Source organism: Elgaria multicarinata, chromosome 20 (genome assembly GCF_023053635.1).
Source record: "Elgaria multicarinata webbii isolate HBS135686 ecotype San Diego chromosome 20, rElgMul1.1.pri, whole genome shotgun sequence".
Classification (NCBI taxonomy): domain Eukaryota; kingdom Metazoa; phylum Chordata; class Lepidosauria; order Squamata; family Anguidae; genus Elgaria; species Elgaria multicarinata.
This window is the reverse complement of record NC_086190.1, coordinates 16,647,387-16,666,046: the sequence shown is the minus strand read 5'-3', so window position 1 is coordinate 16,666,046 and position 18,660 is coordinate 16,647,387. Positions and strand designations below refer to the sequence as shown.

At 50.7% G+C, this 18,660-nt stretch overlaps 1 protein-coding gene across 3 annotated transcripts in view; it reads left to right on the top strand.

The window, feature by feature from the left end:
- Window positions 1-14,544: 14,544 nt before the first annotated feature.
- The window catches only part of CASZ1 (castor zinc finger 1), a 116,608-nt gene continuing 112,492 nt past the window's right edge, over window positions 14,545-18,660 (top strand). For all 3 annotated transcript variants that reach the window (XM_063145187.1, XM_063145188.1, XM_063145186.1), the window contains exon 1: window positions 14,545-14,672. In XM_063145187.1, the coding sequence (XP_063001257.1) occupies window positions 14,624-14,672 (49 nt within the window). In that variant the 5' untranslated portion in view covers window positions 14,545-14,623. The remainder of the gene's footprint in view (window positions 14,673-18,660) is intronic.

Genomic DNA, 18,660 nt, shown 5'->3' with positions numbered 1-18,660 from the left:
GCTCTCTCACACTCGAGGCCTTCAAGAGGCAGCTGGACAACCCTCTGTCAGGGATGCTTTAGGGTGGATTACTGCACTGAGCAGGGGGTTGGACTGGATGGCCTTGTAGGCCCCTTCCAGCTCTGCTATTCTCTGAGTCTATGATCCAGCACAAGCCGTCCTTGCGCTCTTGCCCTGTCGCGCACGTAGCTTCCTACGTAGCTTCTGCCGCCCCTGCCAACCCGACAGCAGCCCCAATCCGCCACCGTGCAGCGCAGGCTGGGTATCCGATGCACGCTTCCTGCGCTGGAGAGACATCATGTTTTGGGACTGCTTGGCACGGTTTCCTCTGAGGTGCGACACCCTGCGCCTCCCTCTCGCCGAGCCTGCTTGGACTTGTGCACACACTGACCCTTTTGCAGGCGTACGTTTCCAGTCTGCTTTGGCTAGACCTGAGGGGAGAATCTTTCCAGAGGCTTTGAAATAATGTATTCTACCTGTTCCTTTGCCCGGAGACACGCGTCACTCCTCTTCTTGCCTTTTGCTGCTGTAAAGAATCTCTCTCCTTTGACAATCCAGCTGCTCCTTGGTTTGCCCCCTTCCCAAACCGCCGAACACCCTGCCCGAAGTCCCCCCTTTTGCTTTGGGATGAGGCCGTCCCCACTGCTGCGTAGCGGTGCAGTTCCATCCCTAGCACCTCCGATGAAGAGAAAGATCTCAGTCGGAGGAGCTGGGGGAAGCGCCTGGAGCGAAACAAAAGCTGATACGCCCCGAAAGGTCGCAAAAACGGAACAACCGCGGTGAGCGTCTGTTTACTCCTGCGTAAGGGGCTGCAGGGCGGCTGTGTCCCGTTGCTGGGCCACTGTCAGCCTGCAGAGAGCTGGCAGAGTGCAATGCAAGGGGTACGATTCCTCAGGAGTGGGGACCGAGGGAAAACCAGAGAGCGATCTGGGAGGGGAGCCCAGCCTTGCGGGCCGAAAAGTCAGGCCGGTGCTGCACAAACCTATTTGCTCAAGCAAAAGGCCAGGAGCGGCCCAGATACTTTGACGGCCCTAGCAGGAGTGGTGTAGCGGAAGCGGGGCTTGCAGGGTGGAAGCCCCGGGACTTTTTCATGAGCAGGGACACTGATGTCATCTGCCACCCCCACCCCCATATCAGACGTCTCTGCTCCCTCGGAGCTGAGCTGCAATCCCCTGAGTAGTTGGAGGTGGGAGGCATTTCCCCAGCATTCCTGTTGCAGTGCAGAGCGGCTCTCCAAAAGACCTACTCCTGGTGGAGATGAAGGTGGCTCAAGTGGCTTTGTTGACAGGTGTCAACGCTGCAGCTTGCGTCTTTGGACTCTCCTTGGGGGCGGGGAAATTCCTGCCCTTCAGAATTGACCCCTACACCACTGCCGACCGGGTTGAGAAGAACCGACAGGGTGCCTGGGTGGGCCAGGTCTTTCTGGCGCTTAGACCAAGTTTGCTGATTTTGATCTGCATCCTCAAGTGACCCATTGCAAGAAGCCAGAGAGGACAGACCAGAAGGTTTCCGGTTTTAGGCTCGGCAGCCCCTGGGGCACTCTGCCCGGGGGAAGCGGCTTTGATTGGCCCTGCTCTGCCTGCTCGGAAGCTGCCTCTGCCCACACTTTGGTCTCAGCTGGACTTCAGTGGAGCAAATCTCTTGTTTTCAGCACGCTCTTTGCTTCCTTCCCCTGGGGAACGTATGCTGGAGGCTGCTCCCTCCCTTTCTTGGTCCAGAGGGCAAGAGGAACGTTGAACTCCGCCAAGCCGGAGAGCCGTCTGCATTTCTCGTGTCTGTGAGCCATGGGAGCCCTTGGTACCATACGTGCCGCAGGGATCAGGTCAACCAGATCATCTAATTACTGAAGAAACCTCCTGCCTGGGCACTCATAATGTAGTGCCATTAATTTAAAATAGGACCAACCTATTGCTGCAGGATGTGTGGGTGTTCCTTTCCACCCCATTCATTCCCTACCATTTGTTTGTTTATTTCCTTTTTGTCCCGCTTTTCCTCCAAGGAGTCAAAGCCATGGACATGACCCTCCTCCTCCTCCTCCTCCTCTCCCTTTTATCCTCACAGCAACCCTGCGAGGTAGATCAGGCTAAGAGTCAGTGCCCGGCCCAAAGTCACCCAGTGGGCTTCGTGGCCAAGTGGAGATTTGAACCCAGGTCCCTTCATTCCCAGTCCAAGACTCTCACCACTGCACCACACTGGCTCTCTTTGCCTTTGGCTGTGCTCCTGGCGACTGACCCTAAATCCCTCCTGTATTGGGCGGGACTGTGCTATGCTACAAACTGGAATCCTTGCCGCCAAATTGGCATTGCAGCCATATGAATAGAAGCAGGCTGCCCTCCATCTCAGCAGTTGGGAGCTGGGGCAGGGCCGGCTGGTTAAATGACGGTAGCGAAGGCTTGGTAGGGCGCTGTGCACGGGATCCTGCAATCCTGCCAGTCTGCTTGCTGTAGGGGGACCCAGCCCTGTACACTGATACTCAGCGCGCCGGGCTTTGGCAACAGGCGTGTGCCGTGTCATGCTGCCAGTGAAGCAACTGAAACCATATCAAGGAGGGAAAGAGGAGGAATTGAAGGAAAAGGGTGCACGGGGTTGCCGGCTGTGCCTTGACGCCCAGGCCTCCAGGCGCCTCCCTTGACGAAATACAAATCAAATAAACAAAAAGAAGTGAGCTGAAATAGGGCAACTCTGTTTGCCTAATGGGTTTCTAGGGAGGGAGAGAAAGAAGTGGATGTTCCCAGTATCCAGATATGTGGAAACAAGCTTCTTTCAAGGTGGAATTTGAGGCAAGGGCGTCGTTAGGCCTGGGCCCATGTGGCCTGGGCCCTGGATCAATTTCCTGGGGCCCTGGATCAATTTCCCAGGGGGTGAACTAGACCACAAAGTGAAACAGATCCGGCGTACATTAGATCTGAATGTCTGTTGGTGCCAATGGCAGGCCCGTCCTGTCCGTCCCCCTGTCCCCCAACTTAATTGTCATGCAGTGGGGCAGCTTTCAAGGGGGGATTGCAGCTGTGGAGGGCAGGATTAACCCTCTCTCTCTCTCTTCCCACATGCTTCAACAGAACACACACCCCTAACTTCCCCCTGCGTGGCATCTATGTTCAGGGAGAGTGACGTTTTCCATTAGTTTGGGGTGATCTGCGACAGGATGCAAATTTATTGAAGAATTAATTTTATTTGAGGTGACTTGGGTGTGAAATTAATTGGCTGGCTTTGCCTTCAGTGAAATTTAATGACATCCTAGAAATTATGTCTGAATTTGTACAATTATAGATATAGATATAGATATATAGATATATAAATTAGTATATGCACATTTGGGCCATAAACCTTTTAATTGCCCAACAACACCCCTGCAGAGGCTGACACCTCTGCAAAAGTCATATACTCTTAGCCCAACCTACCTCACAGGGTTGTTGTGAGGATAACATGGAGAGGAGGAGGATTATGTATGCCACCTTGGGTTCCTTGGAGGAAAAAAGGTGGGATAGAAATGTAACAAATTAAAATTAAATTAAAAAGGACTGGGAAACCAGCTCTGATAAGGGACAAGGAGGTGTGTGGCCCTCCTGAGGTTTTGCCCTACAACGCCCATCATCCCCCATCATGCTGGCAAGAGCTGATGGGAGTTGTGGGCCCACCCTCGACCTGGGGTGTGATGGCCGTTTCACACGTTACACAAAGGCGGAGTCCTGTTTGGCCGCCTCTACACCAGCCTGGCCCCACCCAGAAGTTTTCTCATCAGCTCCAGCCAGGGATGATGGAAGTCGCAGCCCAAAACATCTGAAGGGCACCGGGTTGGAGAAGGCTGCTCTGCACAACATAGTGCAAGGAAGGCGTGAGTTTAGAAACACTTGTTGGGGAGCTTTCACCATCACAGCCTTGTGGTGTTGTTGTTGCCAGCCGTGCATCTCTTCGCCAGGCAGTATCCCGGCGTCACAGGGATGCGAGATGGGCCAACGAGAGCTTTGTCTGTCCCGCAGCTTGCAAAACCACTCATAGACTCTTTCGCAAGCCTGCTGTGCATTTCTGAAACCCTGATTGGCTTCCTGCCTGGCTTCCTGATGGTCTAGGATGACGCCTCCACAACTCCTAGCATTCTTGACCAGTGGCTGTGCTGATCAGTCCAAAACATTTGGAGGGCACCAGGTTGCAGGGGGAGGCTGATGCAGGAGCGTTGCATAAGCGTGCAGTCCCCAGGAAAGGGGGCCTTTTGCTGCTCACAGCTCACACGCTCTGCTCCTAAAAGCCCTGGAACCTGCTGCCAAGTCTTCCCTTCCTTCTTCGCATTGGACCTCATTCTCCGGACTCGAAGGAGACCTGCCGAGGCAAAGCCCCGCCAACGTTCCCAAGTCGGTGTAGATCCTTCCCGATCACGGGCCCTTTTAATGAATAATCTGGACTCCGAGAGGATTTCCTTCCTTGCATTTAATTTTTTTATATATATAAAAAGAAAGCAGTGTTGGGTTTTTATTGGATAGTTTCACGATTACTTCTTCTGTTTGCTTTGCAACTTGCCTGGAATCCCAGGAATGAGGCAGTGCATTAACAGTTTTAAATAAATACAGCGTACAGAAGGATTGGTGGCGGCCGGTTGGCGTGAGCAGGAGCGAGGCCCGGACCCGGTCGCCTCGGGGAGCGCTGGCTAGTGCCCTCACTGCCTCTGCTGTGGCGCCTCCGGATTTGCCGTACCCCATAACAATAATATCGATGAATCATTCATACTCCTCCGATCACCTTTCATCTGTGTCTCCAAGCGCTTGGCAAGCCTTGAATAATTAAAAAGCATCCAGTACTCTATAGAGAGAAGTTTTTCATGGGGTGGCCCACCTCGGGGGTGGGGGTGGTGTCGGGATGGGGTGGGGGGTGGGGGCCACGAATCAAGCTGGGGTGGCCATCTCAGCCTTCCTTCCAGATGGCTTGCAGAGGTTGGTGCAGCACCAGGCAACCCAGTGCCCTCCAGATGTTTTGGACCACATCTCTCATCAAAGAATCCTAAAATCGTAGAGTTGGAAGGGGCCTCTAAGGCCATCGAGTCCAACCCCCCGCTCAATGCAGGAATCTACCTTAAAGCATCCCTGACAGATGATTGTCCAGCTGCCTCTTGAAGGCCTCTAGTGTGGGAGAGCCCACCACCTCCCTAGGTAACCGGTTCCATTGTCATACTGTTCTAACAGTCAGGAAGTTTTTCCTGATGTCCAGCCAGAATCTGGTTTCCTGTAACTTCAGCCCGTGATTCCGTGTCCTACACTCTGGGATGATCGAGAAGAGATCCTGGCCCTCCTCAGCGTGACAACCTTTTAAGTATTTGAAGAGTGCTATCATGTCTCCCCTCCATCTTCTCTTCTCCAGGCTAAACATGCCCAGTTCTTTCAGTCTCTCTTCATAGGGCTTTGTTTCCAGACCCCTGATCGTCCTGGTTGCTCTCTTCTTAACACGCTCCAGCTTCTCTGCGTCCTTCTTGAATTGTGGAGCCCAGAACTGGATGTAATACTCTAGATGAGGGCCGAATAAAGAGGAACCAGTACTTCACGCAATTTGGAAGCCATACTTCTATTAATGCAGCCCAGAATAGCATTTGCCTTTCTTGCAGCCATATCGCACTGTTGGCTCCTATTCAGCTTGTGATCTACAACAATTCCAAGATCCTTCTCGTTTGTCGTATCCTCCATCTTGTAACTGTGCATTTGGTTCCTATCTCCTAGATGTAGGACTTGGCATTTATCCCTATTAAATTTCATTCTGTTGTCTCTGACCCCTGGACCATGGTGGCTCAGGCTTATGAGGACAGTAGTCCAAAACATCTGGAGGGCACCGGGTTGCCTCCCCCCCCAGGTGTTAGGGCTTCTTTTGCGGGGCAGGGGCTGAGCTGTACACAGCTGTCGAGTCAGAGCCAGGAAACAGAGCCAAGAGTCAACCCAGCTGGAGCCAGGAAACACAGCCACTGTCCAAAGGAGAGCCGGTGGCCAACCCAGGTGGGCAGGGCCAGTGCAGCACCTGGGACCTTTCATCCCTCCCCCCACTGGCAGATGCTTCAACCTGTAGCCCTGCTGTCTTGCCACGCGGAGCAGGCATACATCTGGACCGCTGCTCCTTTTAGCCAGGGTGGGGGGGATCAGGATGGCGTCTGTGCATTTGCGTCCATCTCCTAACATGGGTTTCTTTCCCTCTGCCGATTTCCCTCTGTGTGTGTGCATATGTGCGTTGTGAAGGGGGGGGAGAGTTATTATTTTATAAAAGAAAGAAAGAATGTGAGGGAGAGTTCTTAGGTGTGTTGGATAAATAGATCTAAGCCTCTCTCTTTAAAACAAACGGACAGATTATTTACCTGATTAAATAGGTATTTTGTGCCGGTTGGGGTGTTTCGTTTTTTCCTCCTTTAAACATCCTGTACTTGGCCGGGTGGATTTCTGCCAGGCCAGGCATCTCCTTCCGAAAGTGGGGAGGAGCAGCCCCACCAACCGGGGGAAGAACCGGGAGGGATCTTGGTCTTCAACCGGGGGGGTTGTTCCAGTGGCATCGCTGTTGCCACAGTTTCCAGGACCTTGCCCCTCTCTCTGTCTTTTTTTTTGGGGGGGAAGGCTTCTTTCAGAGGACAAAGAGGGAGAGATGTGGGGCAGGGGAGAAACACAGAGATTGTCCCTATTATAAATGCACCCCACCCACCCATTTTGAAGACCTGTTCTGTGTACTAGAAGAGACCTAGGTTTGATTCCCCACAACTGAAGCATTGGTGGAGCGGCCTCTGGGCAAGTCGTGTCTTTTCAGACTCATTTTTTCCACCTGTAACCTGGTTGGGGGAAAAAATGCTGACTTTCCTGGCTACTACACAGAAATTTCTGTCAGGACAAGCAAGGCTAAGATCCCAGCATGTGCACTTCTGCAGAAGGAAAGACTGAATTCTGCCACCTGTTTGCGTGTGTATAATGTATGTGTGTCTACACTGCGTTTTTATCATGTGTTTCCATCATTTACTCTGAGCCTGCTCTTCGCGGGGAGATCCAGCGCTGGCACCCAAGCCCAGATGTGCAATCACATCTGCCACCTTTAGGACTAGCGACTTTTAGGTAGCTGAGCTTCTCAGAACGCTGAAATCTGTTTGTGGGCTACAATTGCGGCATACACGGAGCCCTGATTGTGAAGGATTTTTCAGCTGTTACGTACAAGATCAGTATTAATAAACCACAAGCGGGGAACTGCAACAGAATGTTGGAGCGGAGTGCTCCTGTTCAGTGTTCCTCGCGGCCCTTTTCTAGGATACTCCATTCCATCCTCCTGCTCCTGCCCCCCAATAGCATTCTATAGCTACTGAGTATGCTCAGTCCTCATTGGGCTGTTTTGCAGGGGGTGGGTGGGGAAGGCAGTAAGCCTGCGTGCACCAGTTGCTGGGGAACATGGGCAGGAGGGTGCTGTCGCACCGTGTCCTGCTTTGCTGGTCCCTGGCCGACGGCTGGTTGGCCACTGTGTGAACAGAGTGCTGGACTAGATGGACCCTTCGTCTGACCCAGCATCAGGGCTCTTCTGATGTTTCTCCCCTTATTTATTTTCCCCCACTCTACCTTTTTTTGTACTCCTGCAAATCTTTGAGTTCCCCCAAGCCTGCTGACGCTTTCCCCACGTGCGCGAATGATGCCATTTTGGCGACAGAAGGACCCGTACTTGGAGAATGAGTTTGCTCTTAGTGTATAACAGGGGTGGCAGAGGAGGTAGATCTCCAGATGCTTTGGGCTTCCAGCTCCCAGAAGCCCCTACCAGCAGGGCCAGTGGTCAGGGTGGCTGGGAGCTGAAGTCCAACCGATCCGGAGATCTGTTTTGTGCCCATCCCTCCCGGAATCGGGGGCTCTGTGGATGTGTGGGGCTGGGAATTACCGGAGTTGCCGTCCAGCACATCTGGAGGTCACCAGTTGGGGAAGACGGCTGTACGATATTCCTAGAAGCAGGAAGACACTTTCCTCCTTCGCTTTCCTTGAACGAACGCAACAGACTCCAGCAGGTTTTTCCTTCGTCGTAGCCTGGCCTTTATTGGTCTCCGCCTTTGTAATTGCCGTCACGGGATTCCATTGATGCAGTAGCAGTCTTAGGTGAGTGTCCTATCCCGGGGCCCTTTTTCCTGGGGTGTCGAACGCTGCCCCGAGAAAAGCCAAGAGGTCACTGTTTAGGGCTCTGAAAGGAATTCCTCCCGAGTCAGAACCCGGTGTGGAAATAGATTGATTGATTGATTGATTGATTGGTTGATTGCCTTGCCTTGCAAGGCGTAGCTTAGGACAACTGGAGCCATTTGCTGTGTGTGGGCAGCTTCTGTCTTGATACCTGCTTCCTCCTTGTGATTAACCGGTTCACCTTACCAAGGGCGACCTGTGCAGCAGTCCTGCCTTGTGCTGAGGGAGTAGCTTCTTGGCTCTCAATCTCTCTCTCTCTCTCTCTCTCTCTCTCTCTCTCTCTCTCTCTCTCTCTCTCTCTCTCTCTCTCTCTCCCCCCCCCCGCCCCATGCTTATGAATCAGGGCGCACTTGGCTCTTTGATCCTTTTCATAGGGCAGGCGGTGGGGTCACGCGGCCCCGTGCCAACCTTCCTCCCATATTGAAACCGTGGAACTTTAGAGAAAAGAAGGCATTCTGTAAAAGCGTGATAGAAGCGGCCTTTTCAGTGGTGGCCCCCAAATTGTGGAACTCCCTCCCTATGGAGAGGTCTGTCTGTTTTGATGACCTTCCGGCAGCGGGCGAAGAACTTCTTCATTCTCTCGGGCCCTTCCCGTTTCCAGATGGTGCTTGCTTTTCTTTGAATGATACCGTTAAAGCTCCATTTGAAGGGGGCTTTACTTATGCTTTGATATTTATCTCTCCTTTTAAAATTTACTTTTTAAATTATTCTAGATGCTTTAAAAATATTTTTGTGATTGGTTTTATTGTGTTTGTTCTGTATCTCACTCTGAGAGCTTTGACTACAGGACGACTTATTATTATTGTTGTTGTTGTTATTGGGGAGGGACTTCTCAGTGATGGCCTCTCAGTTTTGGAACGCTCTCCCCAATGAGGTCCACCTGGCACCATTCTTTTTGGTACCATGTTAAGACTTTCCTCTATTCCCAGGCATTTGAAGGTATATGATGGGCCTTCTTAATTTACTTGCGTTACTGGGTCGTGGCATTTTAATTTGTTTTTAGCTCTTTAAAATTGTTTTAACTCTGCGTTTGTTTTAGTCCCTGCTGTAACTGTGAGTCTTTAGAATTTTTAGAGATAGATAATGACAGCAACAACAACAACAATAATTTGCTGATGAATATCACAGTAGGCTTGATGTCATCGACCAAATTGATGGCCGTTGTGCTCAGGACAGGCCCACGGAAGACATTCTTTGTGGAATATGTAATTGACCTCTGGAACTCATTGCTACAGGATGTTGTGGTGTTCTGCCACATGAGAGGCTTTTAAAAGAGGTTAGATGAATGCACAGAGGAAGGTCAGTGTATCAGTGGTGGCGATTAGCCGCCAGAGCTAAGAAGAGAACCTCCAGAGGCAATAAACCTGTCTTTATCAGGTACTGGGAAGAAAGAACAGCAGGGTACATCTCTCGCCTGCCTATGCCAATATGGTGTGGTGGTTAGAGTGTTGGATTGGAACGGGGGAGACCCGGGTTCTAGTCACGCCCTCAGCTGTGAAGCTCACTGGGGTGGCTTTAGGCCAGACACTGACTCTCAGCCTAGGCTACCTCACAAGATTGTTGTGAGGATGAAATGGAGGAGGAGGTTCAGGTACAGCTCTTTTAAGGAAAGGTGGGATATAAATGTAACAAGATAAATACATAAATATGCCCCATATGCCAGCTTTTCAAGGGCACCTGGCTGGTTATTGGTGGCAACACGATGCCGGAGGAATTCAGGGATGCACAACCTTTGGCCCGTGGGCCTCATCTGGCCTGTGGAGGTTCCACATCCAGCCCGCAGAGCCTCCTTCGGTAGCCCCCTAGAGGAATCTCCGTTGTGATCCCTGATCTGATATTGGATTCTCCTATCACGGGAGGGGGAGCAGCGTGCAGTGGAGTCCCCGGTGTTACCTCTGACTGAAACTGGAGATAACACTGGAGATCCAGACAGCTCGGGACTTGGCCCACGTTGTGAGGAGCAGCTGCTGCCCCCGTGGGCATGAAATGCCCTGTGCAAAGCCCAGCCCAGAAGAAGGCTAAGTGGGCGGGGGAATTGGCACCAGCGTCTATGGCCATGCCCACTGACATCACCCAGCCCCCGGAGGGCCCGGTGGGGAGCAGTTCAGCCCCCCTCCTGTTTTTGGATTCTGCCCACCGACTAGATAGACCAGTGGCCTGATTCGGCAGGGGTGGCCTTGCATTCCTCCACGGTGTCCGTCTCCAGCTCTTGAGCCCAACTGCCCTGGAGGGTTGCCGTGTTCACCCTCCGTTTTTATCTTTCTGGGAAAATCAGGCGAGAGTTTAGCCAAGCAGGGCTTAAGCCCCTGAGGTTTCTTGAGCAAGCTCGCGGCGCAGAAACGCCGGTGCGCAACGGCGCAGCTCCGTCCACATGCAAAGCCCAGCATTTGAGAGGATCTAAAATAAGGGCGTACTTCGGGGCATAATTTTTCACCCCCCACCTGGTCAGCGTTCTTCTTTTTTTGAATAAAACAATGACATAAGTGACAAAAGCGGAATGTCTCACCCCTCCTTCTCCCCCCACAATAGGTGGGAGCTAAAAAAAAACCTCCCCCTCTTCTTTTAGTGCAAAGCCGCCTCACAAAAACGATTGTACTTCCTGTTGTTTTTTTCCCTCCTTTAAAAAATATCTCTGTTGAGTGATCCCTTAATAAACGAAATGTTACAGAGCCATTAGCTGGTGTTTGCTCGGTTCACCTGCACGTCAGGGCTTAATTCCTTTCTTGTTTACCCTGATGTGAATCTGGAGGTGAGCTCTTTGGGAGTTGCCACCTTCCGTTTTTGCCAGATCTGGGCATATCGGGGACTCCGAGGGGTGTTTATAATCTCAGCTGAAGTTGGGTTTCTGGATGGTGTAGCCTTAGGCCTGGACAGATTTGGAAATGCGGTGCTCTTACTGTGCATTTCATTGAGGAATGGTTTTTTGGTGGTCATGCTGCCTCTATTTTGGCTACTGGGTGGCTACTAGGAACAGGGCCTTCTCTGCTGTGGCACCCCGGCTGTGGAACGAGCTCCCCAGAGAGGTTCGCCCGGCGCCTACACTGTACTCCTTCGGTCGCCAGCTGGAGACCTTTTTATTTTCTCAGTATTTTAACACCTAATTGAACTGAAATGTAAACTTTACTGTCTTAATTCCATATTTTAATCCCGTGTCAATTTCTGCTGTGTGGTTTTATCCTGGTGGTGCTTTTTAGATTGTATTTTGTATTTGTGTTTTTAGACTGTTGGTTGTTTTATCATGCTTGTTATGGTTTTAATTTTTGTGAACTGCCCAGAGCGCTTCGGCTATTAAAAGTGTAATAAATAAATAAATAATAAATATTTTACCAAGTATGTCATGCACAGGGCACACAACTGCTAAACGTATAATAATATACAAAACTGGTGGTGAGAAGCCCCATCATACGCCTTCAAATGCCTGGGAGTAGAAGAAAGTCTCACCGTGGTCTCAAAAAGAATGGTGCCAGGTGGACCTCATTGGGGAGAGAGCGTTCCAGAACGGAGAGGCCATCACTGAGAAGTCCCTCTCCCTTGCTGTTGATGGCGTTGTGATAAAAGATTTTAAAAAATCTTCTCTCACCCCAGTTTTGTGTATTAAAATATACGCTGAGCAGTTGTGTGCCCTGCCCATTACATAATTGTTTGAGTTCGTCAACTGCTGCCTCCTACATTGGTTTTCTAGGCTATGTTTTACCTCCAGGATCAGAGGCAGCATGCCTTTCAATACCCGTTGCGGGGGTGTGGGGATGACACGTGAGAGGAAGCGTCCTGTTTTGCTCATGTCCTGCGCATGGGCTTCCTGCATGCATCTGGTTGGCCAATGACAGGACATTAGTTCAGATGGACCTTGAGTCGGATCCAGACGGGCTCTTCATTATGGTTTGAAGACCACCAAGTTTCTGAGGGCTCTTACACAAGGCCTCCTCCGTACCTTCTCACCATGGTTGCCACCTCATTCTTGCTGCCCCTTGCTTTCTTGACAGGCAGGGAGCAAGGAGGCCGGGGCCAGTCACCTAGTGTAATGTCGGGTTCTTACGTGGAAAGTTATGGAAAAATGAGAGATGGAGAGAAATCAAAACCAGACAGATTTGCCCATCTGTACTAATCGCCAGGAGCGCCTTGCTAATAAGTTCACAGAACATTTTAGAGGAGGGCCAGGATCTCTTCTTGAACATCCCAGAGTGGACTCAAGTCACAGGAAGCCAGATTCCAGCTGGCCATCAGGAAAAACATCCAGACTGTTAGAGCAGTACGACAATGGAACCAGTTACCTAGGAAGGTTGTGGGCTCTCCCACCCTAGAGGCCTTCAAGAGGCAGCCGGACAACCCTCTGTCAGGGATGCTTTAGGGTGGATTCCTGCTTTGAGCAGGGGGTTTGACTGGATGGCCTTAGAGGCCCCTTCCAGCTCTACTATTCTGTGATTCTATGATCTCCTGCTCCTTCTTCCTATTGCCACCATTGTCTGGGCCAAAGCAAGAGGCAAGTGAACCATGCAAGCTGCAACAGTGAAGAGGAGAAAATTCAGGCGGCTGTTGTTAGCGGGCCCCTGCGAGGATGTGTGCCCTCAGCGAGTGCCTGGCCATGCCGACTCTTGGCCCTGTTCACGACTTGATAAGAAACCTACCTGCTTCGCTTTTTAGAAGCAACTCCTGCGGCAAGAGAAATAAGTTCTAACGCTCCAGAACGTAACAATAAATTTAATACATATGGATCGTAAATTTGTTGCGGATGTCAAGTGTCGAGTGTAGGAAAAACGGAAGTAAGGAGTCATGAGGCTTTTAACTATGGTGTTAGATTCAATGGCCTTATAGGCCCCCTTCCAACTCTACTATTCTATGATTCTATGAAAACACACCCTTCTATTGGGTAGTGCCAGGGAAAACTGGATGGAATGGAATTGAGGTCTTGATTAAATTAGGGTTGGGGAGGAAGAACTGAGAATCCAAAGAGTGCGATCTCAAAGGCGTTTTCCCACAAGTGCTTGGTTTGAATAGCCACTCGACTGTTCGCCTGTGGCGAGCAGGAATCGTCCTCCAGGCGACCAGTCGGGGTCGATTTTTAAAAGCCTTTACTTTGAGGTCACAAAGAGGGGCAGGTGGGCAGGCAAGCTATGTGGTGAGCTCATTTGCAAGGTTGGTACAGTGGGGGGGGGCAATCTTGTTAGTAGTGATGGCGTTTGCAAGAGAGGGGAGAGCACACAGCTCTGAAGAATTCAAGGATTCTGATAGAACGCTGCTGCATGGGGATAATTATGCTGCTGTTCCCCGTTTTTCGCCCCTTTTTGTACAGCCATTGCTGACGGAGTGCTCTTTCATTGAAATTGTACAGAAGAAATAGCAACCTTTGCTGCTGTTAAGCTGTTGTCGTTGCTGATAGGAACAAGTTTGTGGCAAGGGAGACGGTTTTCTGTCACTTTCACCAACAAATTGTCCCTAAGGTTTTTGAATCCAATTCAAAGTAGGTGGTATGTATGTATCTCATTTTTCCAGTCACAAACTTTTGTGCTATGCTGGCTCAGAGAATGCAACACCCCACCCTATGTGCAACTCCGAGCACATAGCGAGAGGCCCGCATGCGCAGCGGACGAGAAACGGGCACGCATTGATGGCTGAAGTGGACATTTTTCGTTTGGCCCTTGGCATAGAAACTAGCCTGTTGTTGAAGGTGTTTTTTAATTAGTTGGGCCAATTCGTTCCTTTTACGGCTGCGTTTTTGATGGCGTCTTCCATGTATTTAATTTAGACTTCATTTACCGTCAGCCAACTTGAGCGTTGGCTTTTGGGGGGGGGGGAGGCAAAAAAAAGCGGGGCGCCCATGAAATCCATCCATCCATCCAGATGGGAAATCCCTCCCAAATCCAGATGTTTGGGATCCAGGGTGAAGTTGGGCAGGCGACCGACTGCTTCTACCTTCCCCTGCCTTTGCAACGTGGTTTGTGTGCGCCTGTGCGCGGTTTCCTTTTGCTTTCTGTTCTGTTCTGCTGCCTCTCGCCCTCTGCGAAGGGCCACGCTTGGGGAAAGACCTGTGTGGGCTCCCCCTAAAAAGCCACCCTGGCGAGGCTCGGCAGGGAGAAACCAGAGTTTTTGTTCCTTGCACTCTCTCACTTCTCAGCACCAGGGAGCTGCTTTGCCCGCTCCGCAACCTCCTTCCTCTCTCGGAGGCAGCCAGGCAGGGACTGAGCCAGCTCCCGGCTGGGGAGAGGACTCCCTGCTCCCTTTCACCTGCCCTCCAGCCAGTAGGAGGGGAGGCCGGCCCGGGGAGGGGGCGTGTCCACGGGCCCGGGCTGGCCTGCCAATCACCTTCACTTCTGACAGCTGGCCGCTCCCCCTTCCTACTCTCCGCCACTGAACGCGCCGGTGCCGGAGCGGATTCCCAGGGTGGACCGTCGGCAGCAATGACATCAGTATTTTGAACCAACTTGTTATTCGGGGAGCAATCAGTTGCAATTAGGTATTAATTAAGTATTATGAAAGTTGATTATTTAAGTGAATTCGGCTTTCGTCTCTCCGACTATGGTAAGTACAGCACAATTGCGCTTTTCTCGGTCTGTTGCCTTTCTCCCCTGCCTTTTATTTCTCTGGCTTGTCACAAAAAGAAAGAAAAAAGTCAAGGGTGGCGAGTGCGAAAGCGACCCTTGACCCTTTTTCTTCTTCGTTTTGCATTGTTTTCCTTCTCCGTCCTCGGCTTGTCTCTCTCTCTCTCTCTCTCTCTCTCTCTCTCTCTCTCTCTCCACCTTTCTTTTTCCTGTGTGCGTCTCTCTCCGCTGTAGACCCACCAACCGACAAGGGCTCGGCTGTCTATAAATACTTTCTCTTTTTAGTTTAATAAAACTACCAAGCACAGCTGATCGGTTTCATGTTTCAGGCTGACTTCAAGGTTGTTTGGTGCGGGGCTTGGTTTTTCCTCTTTTTTTAAAAAAAAAGAGAGAGTGAGAGAGAGAGAGAGAGAGAGAAGGGGCGACCGACCCTCCCTCTCCTTCCAACTTTGTGAGCGCGGGTGCTTCGAAGTGGGGGAAAAGTTGGGAACGGTGTGCGTGCTCTGGGGAGAGTGTGCGGGAGCCGAGTTTGACAAGAGTGATGGGCGGCTTGTCACTCAGATGAGTGGAAAGCAAAGAGCGGGGCTGTTGCTAAGTCATCGAGTATGTTAACTTTGGACGAGGCTTTGAAAAGATCTTCCGAAACATTGCCAAGAGATGACAAAGAGGTCATCTGGGGCTTCTTCTTCTTTTCTTTTTTCCAGGGGGTGGTTGGTTGGTTGTGGGGGGGGGTTGCTGTCAGGTGCATAGGTGCAAATGCTGTTTCACTTTTCTTTTGGTTGTTTTACGGAAGTTGGCTCCCTTCCTCCTCCTCCTCCTTCTCCTCCTCCCTTCCACCCCAGCTTTTCTGATATTTTAGGGCAGGCTACAAAGAGAGGTTTTGGCCACTTTAAGAGGGTCTCCCTCCGAGCGGATTTTCTGGGATCTATTTGTGTTGTTGCTGATGAGAGCACGGTGTTGTGTGAGGCCCCAGAGTGGGGGAAAGCACACGAGAAAAGGAGGAAGTTTCTTACGTGGATTTGATTATGATTTGCCTTTCCCCCCCTTTCTTGCGCTCCGCCTGTGTGTGCGTTTCCCCCCCTCCTCGCAATATTATTTTTCGCCCTCTCCCCCTTTTAATTATTTCCTCCCCTCTCTCTCTCTGTAAGCTTCCCCATCCTGTCCGTAAAGGTTGCCCGTCAGGTTCCTGGCGTGCTGTCTAAACGGAAAGGAATTTTAATTTATTTGGGACAAGGTGGTAACCCAAGAGGTCGCTTATTACATTTAATGAGCCTTTTCTCGCACCTTTGGACGTATTGTTTTTCATCCTTTCCATGTGAGATTTATGGTTGGGGGGGGGGGTCCCATGCCTTCTCCAGCTCCCCCTCCCTACTTTTGTTTATGGGACAGATAATGGCGGTGCCGGGGCAGGGGGTCTCTTTTAGGTTGCGCAGGCCATGGCGGAGCCAGGGGTGGGAAGGTTTATTGCCTTGTTGAGGTTCCCACGGCCCAGTCTGGGGTGGAGTTTGCGGCGGTTGGGGGGAGGATGGAGGGATGGACAACGTTTGGCCTGGTTTCTGAGTGCACCAGGAGCTTGACTTTGAAGAAATTATTTAGGCCTGAGAAATCACAGCCCAGAGTCATCCTAAGGCGTGTTTGCGACTTTGGGGGAAACTAAGAATACGTCTGCAATCGCCTCTCACGGGCCCTACCTGCAACATGCAGATGAGATTGGCTCGAACCCAAAATTCCGACCCGCGGCAACCTTCCGAGGTCAGCTTTGTGCCATGTAACACATAATTGCATCCCTTTTTTGGGGGGGGGTGCTGCGTAAATTAATCCGGAATAACACCCACCTTTTTCTGCTTTGCTCCCTGTTGCTAGCATGATAACCTTGGAATGTTCCACAGTCTTACCTCTCTTTAACCTCCTTTGTGAATACAGATGGGAAGTTGACAAATGTTCAGAGGTAACTAAGCCTCAGTATGTGTGCTCAGTTATGTTCTTATTACAGTGAAGACCACCACCTCTCTCTCTCCCTCCCTCTCTCTCTCTCTCTCTCACACACACACACACACACACACACACACTTAAAAAACTAGGACCAGCAGTTCTCCGGGCCCCAAACCAGCCCATGCTGAGCGATCCGACATGTTTGAGATCTATTTACTGTGGTATTTATTTCATAAGGCATAAGATTGCAATAAAATGGTTGATGATTGACTGGCCTCAACTTTGCACCTGTTATTTTGGTTTAAAAGAATGAAAGTGTGTGTGTGTGTGTGTGTTATTTTCTTTAATTATTGGTGTATTATGCCAGGTATTAAAAGCATCAGGAAGGGTATTTAATGTGCATTGTTTTGAAATGTCGGTTCTGGAATCATCCAGTCTTGGGTGTGTTTTTCTGCTTTATTAGGTCAAGGGCCTTACTGCGTAGGCTTGAGATGTACTTGTTAAGGATGTGGTGGAGCCGTTGGGTTTGTGTGCGTGTGCTTCGGTTGTTTTTCCTTAGGAGTTTGGAAATTTTTAATTTAGAGGGGAGAAACGTGATTTCCTTTCCTGGCCCGAGTTTGACGCTATTATGGAAAAACTTGATTGTCAAGGATCAGAACGGTGCCGTGGAGCCTCCTTGGGCTGGCTTCCAAGGCCTTTCCATTTCATTCGCTTCCTGCTGTGGGAAACCGGTGCCCCCTGCTGGTGGGGGCTATAGCTTTCCATCCAAGAAACTCCCACCCCCCCCCCAGAACAGGGTCAATAGACCCCCACCTGGTCCATTGCTGTGGCATTCGTCCCTTCGACACTTAACCTTGGGCACAGAAGGGCCGGACACACGTGTAGGCCTCCCCACGCGTGTCCACTGGAAACATCGCTCTTCTACGCCTGTGCGGGGAAGTCCAGGACATTGTCTACGCCATGAAAACTAGGGCCCAGGAATTGTGTTTAGGTCAGCATTTGCTGCCTGCATGTGGGTGAACCTGCCCGTTGCATCCTGGGACCGGTGGCCTGGCTCCGCCGGCGCCCTTATCTCTCGTCGGGAGCTGCCAATCTTTTTGAGTCATCATGACACAGGTGCTCTTAATACCTTTTGAGCCGTACCTGAAAAGGCGCCAGAAGAAAAAGAAGAAATCGGCAGGGCTGTTGATGTTGCAGCGTGCTCATTTACATTTAGGGCTCATGCATTCCTGATTGCTTAATTTGGTTTCGTTCCCATTGCTTTGTACACATGCCCACAAACGTTACAAGCCTGCCATTTTGTTTCTGGTTTGTTTTGGAGTTGGTTGGGGTTTTTTTAACTAACCATCATGGAAACACAACAGCAGACTAGTTAAAAAATGCCACTTATGCCAAGCAGCTTAGCAGAGCTAAGGGTCAGAGAAATCTGTATCTCTTTTTCCAGCCCGCTCACTCACCTGTAAGGAATCTCCTCATCGCCTATGGTGACCAGGCGACTTGTTAAAGACAAGGCTGTGTTACAGGCCTTTTGCACAAGCCATCATGGCATCCAGAGAGTTTGAACGGAGGTTTCCGCTTTTTTTCCACAAGAGAGAACTTTTTTTGGTAATATTTAATTTTTAACAAATTAATTTAGTACATTTATTATCCCACTTTTCTTCCATAGAATCATAGAATAGTAGAGTTGGAAGGGGCCTCTAAGGCCATCAAGTCCAACCCCCTGCTCAATGCAGGAATCCACCCTAAAGCATTCCTGACAGATGGTTGTCCAGCTGCCTCTTGAATGTCTCTATCGTGGGAGAGCCCACAACCTCCCTAGGTGACTGGTTCCATTGTCGAACTGCTCTAACAGTCAGGAAGAATCATGGAAGGCGAGACGGCGTGGGGTCAGGTTCCCAGGTGGTCACCCAGCCCGGTCCAGACCAGATGCAGACCGGCTTAGCAGTGTCATGTGCCTTCACACCATGGCCCAGAATCCTCTGCTTTCTAGAAAGGAAGCAGTCCCTCCCCTCTATGGTAGATGGAGACACTCTAGC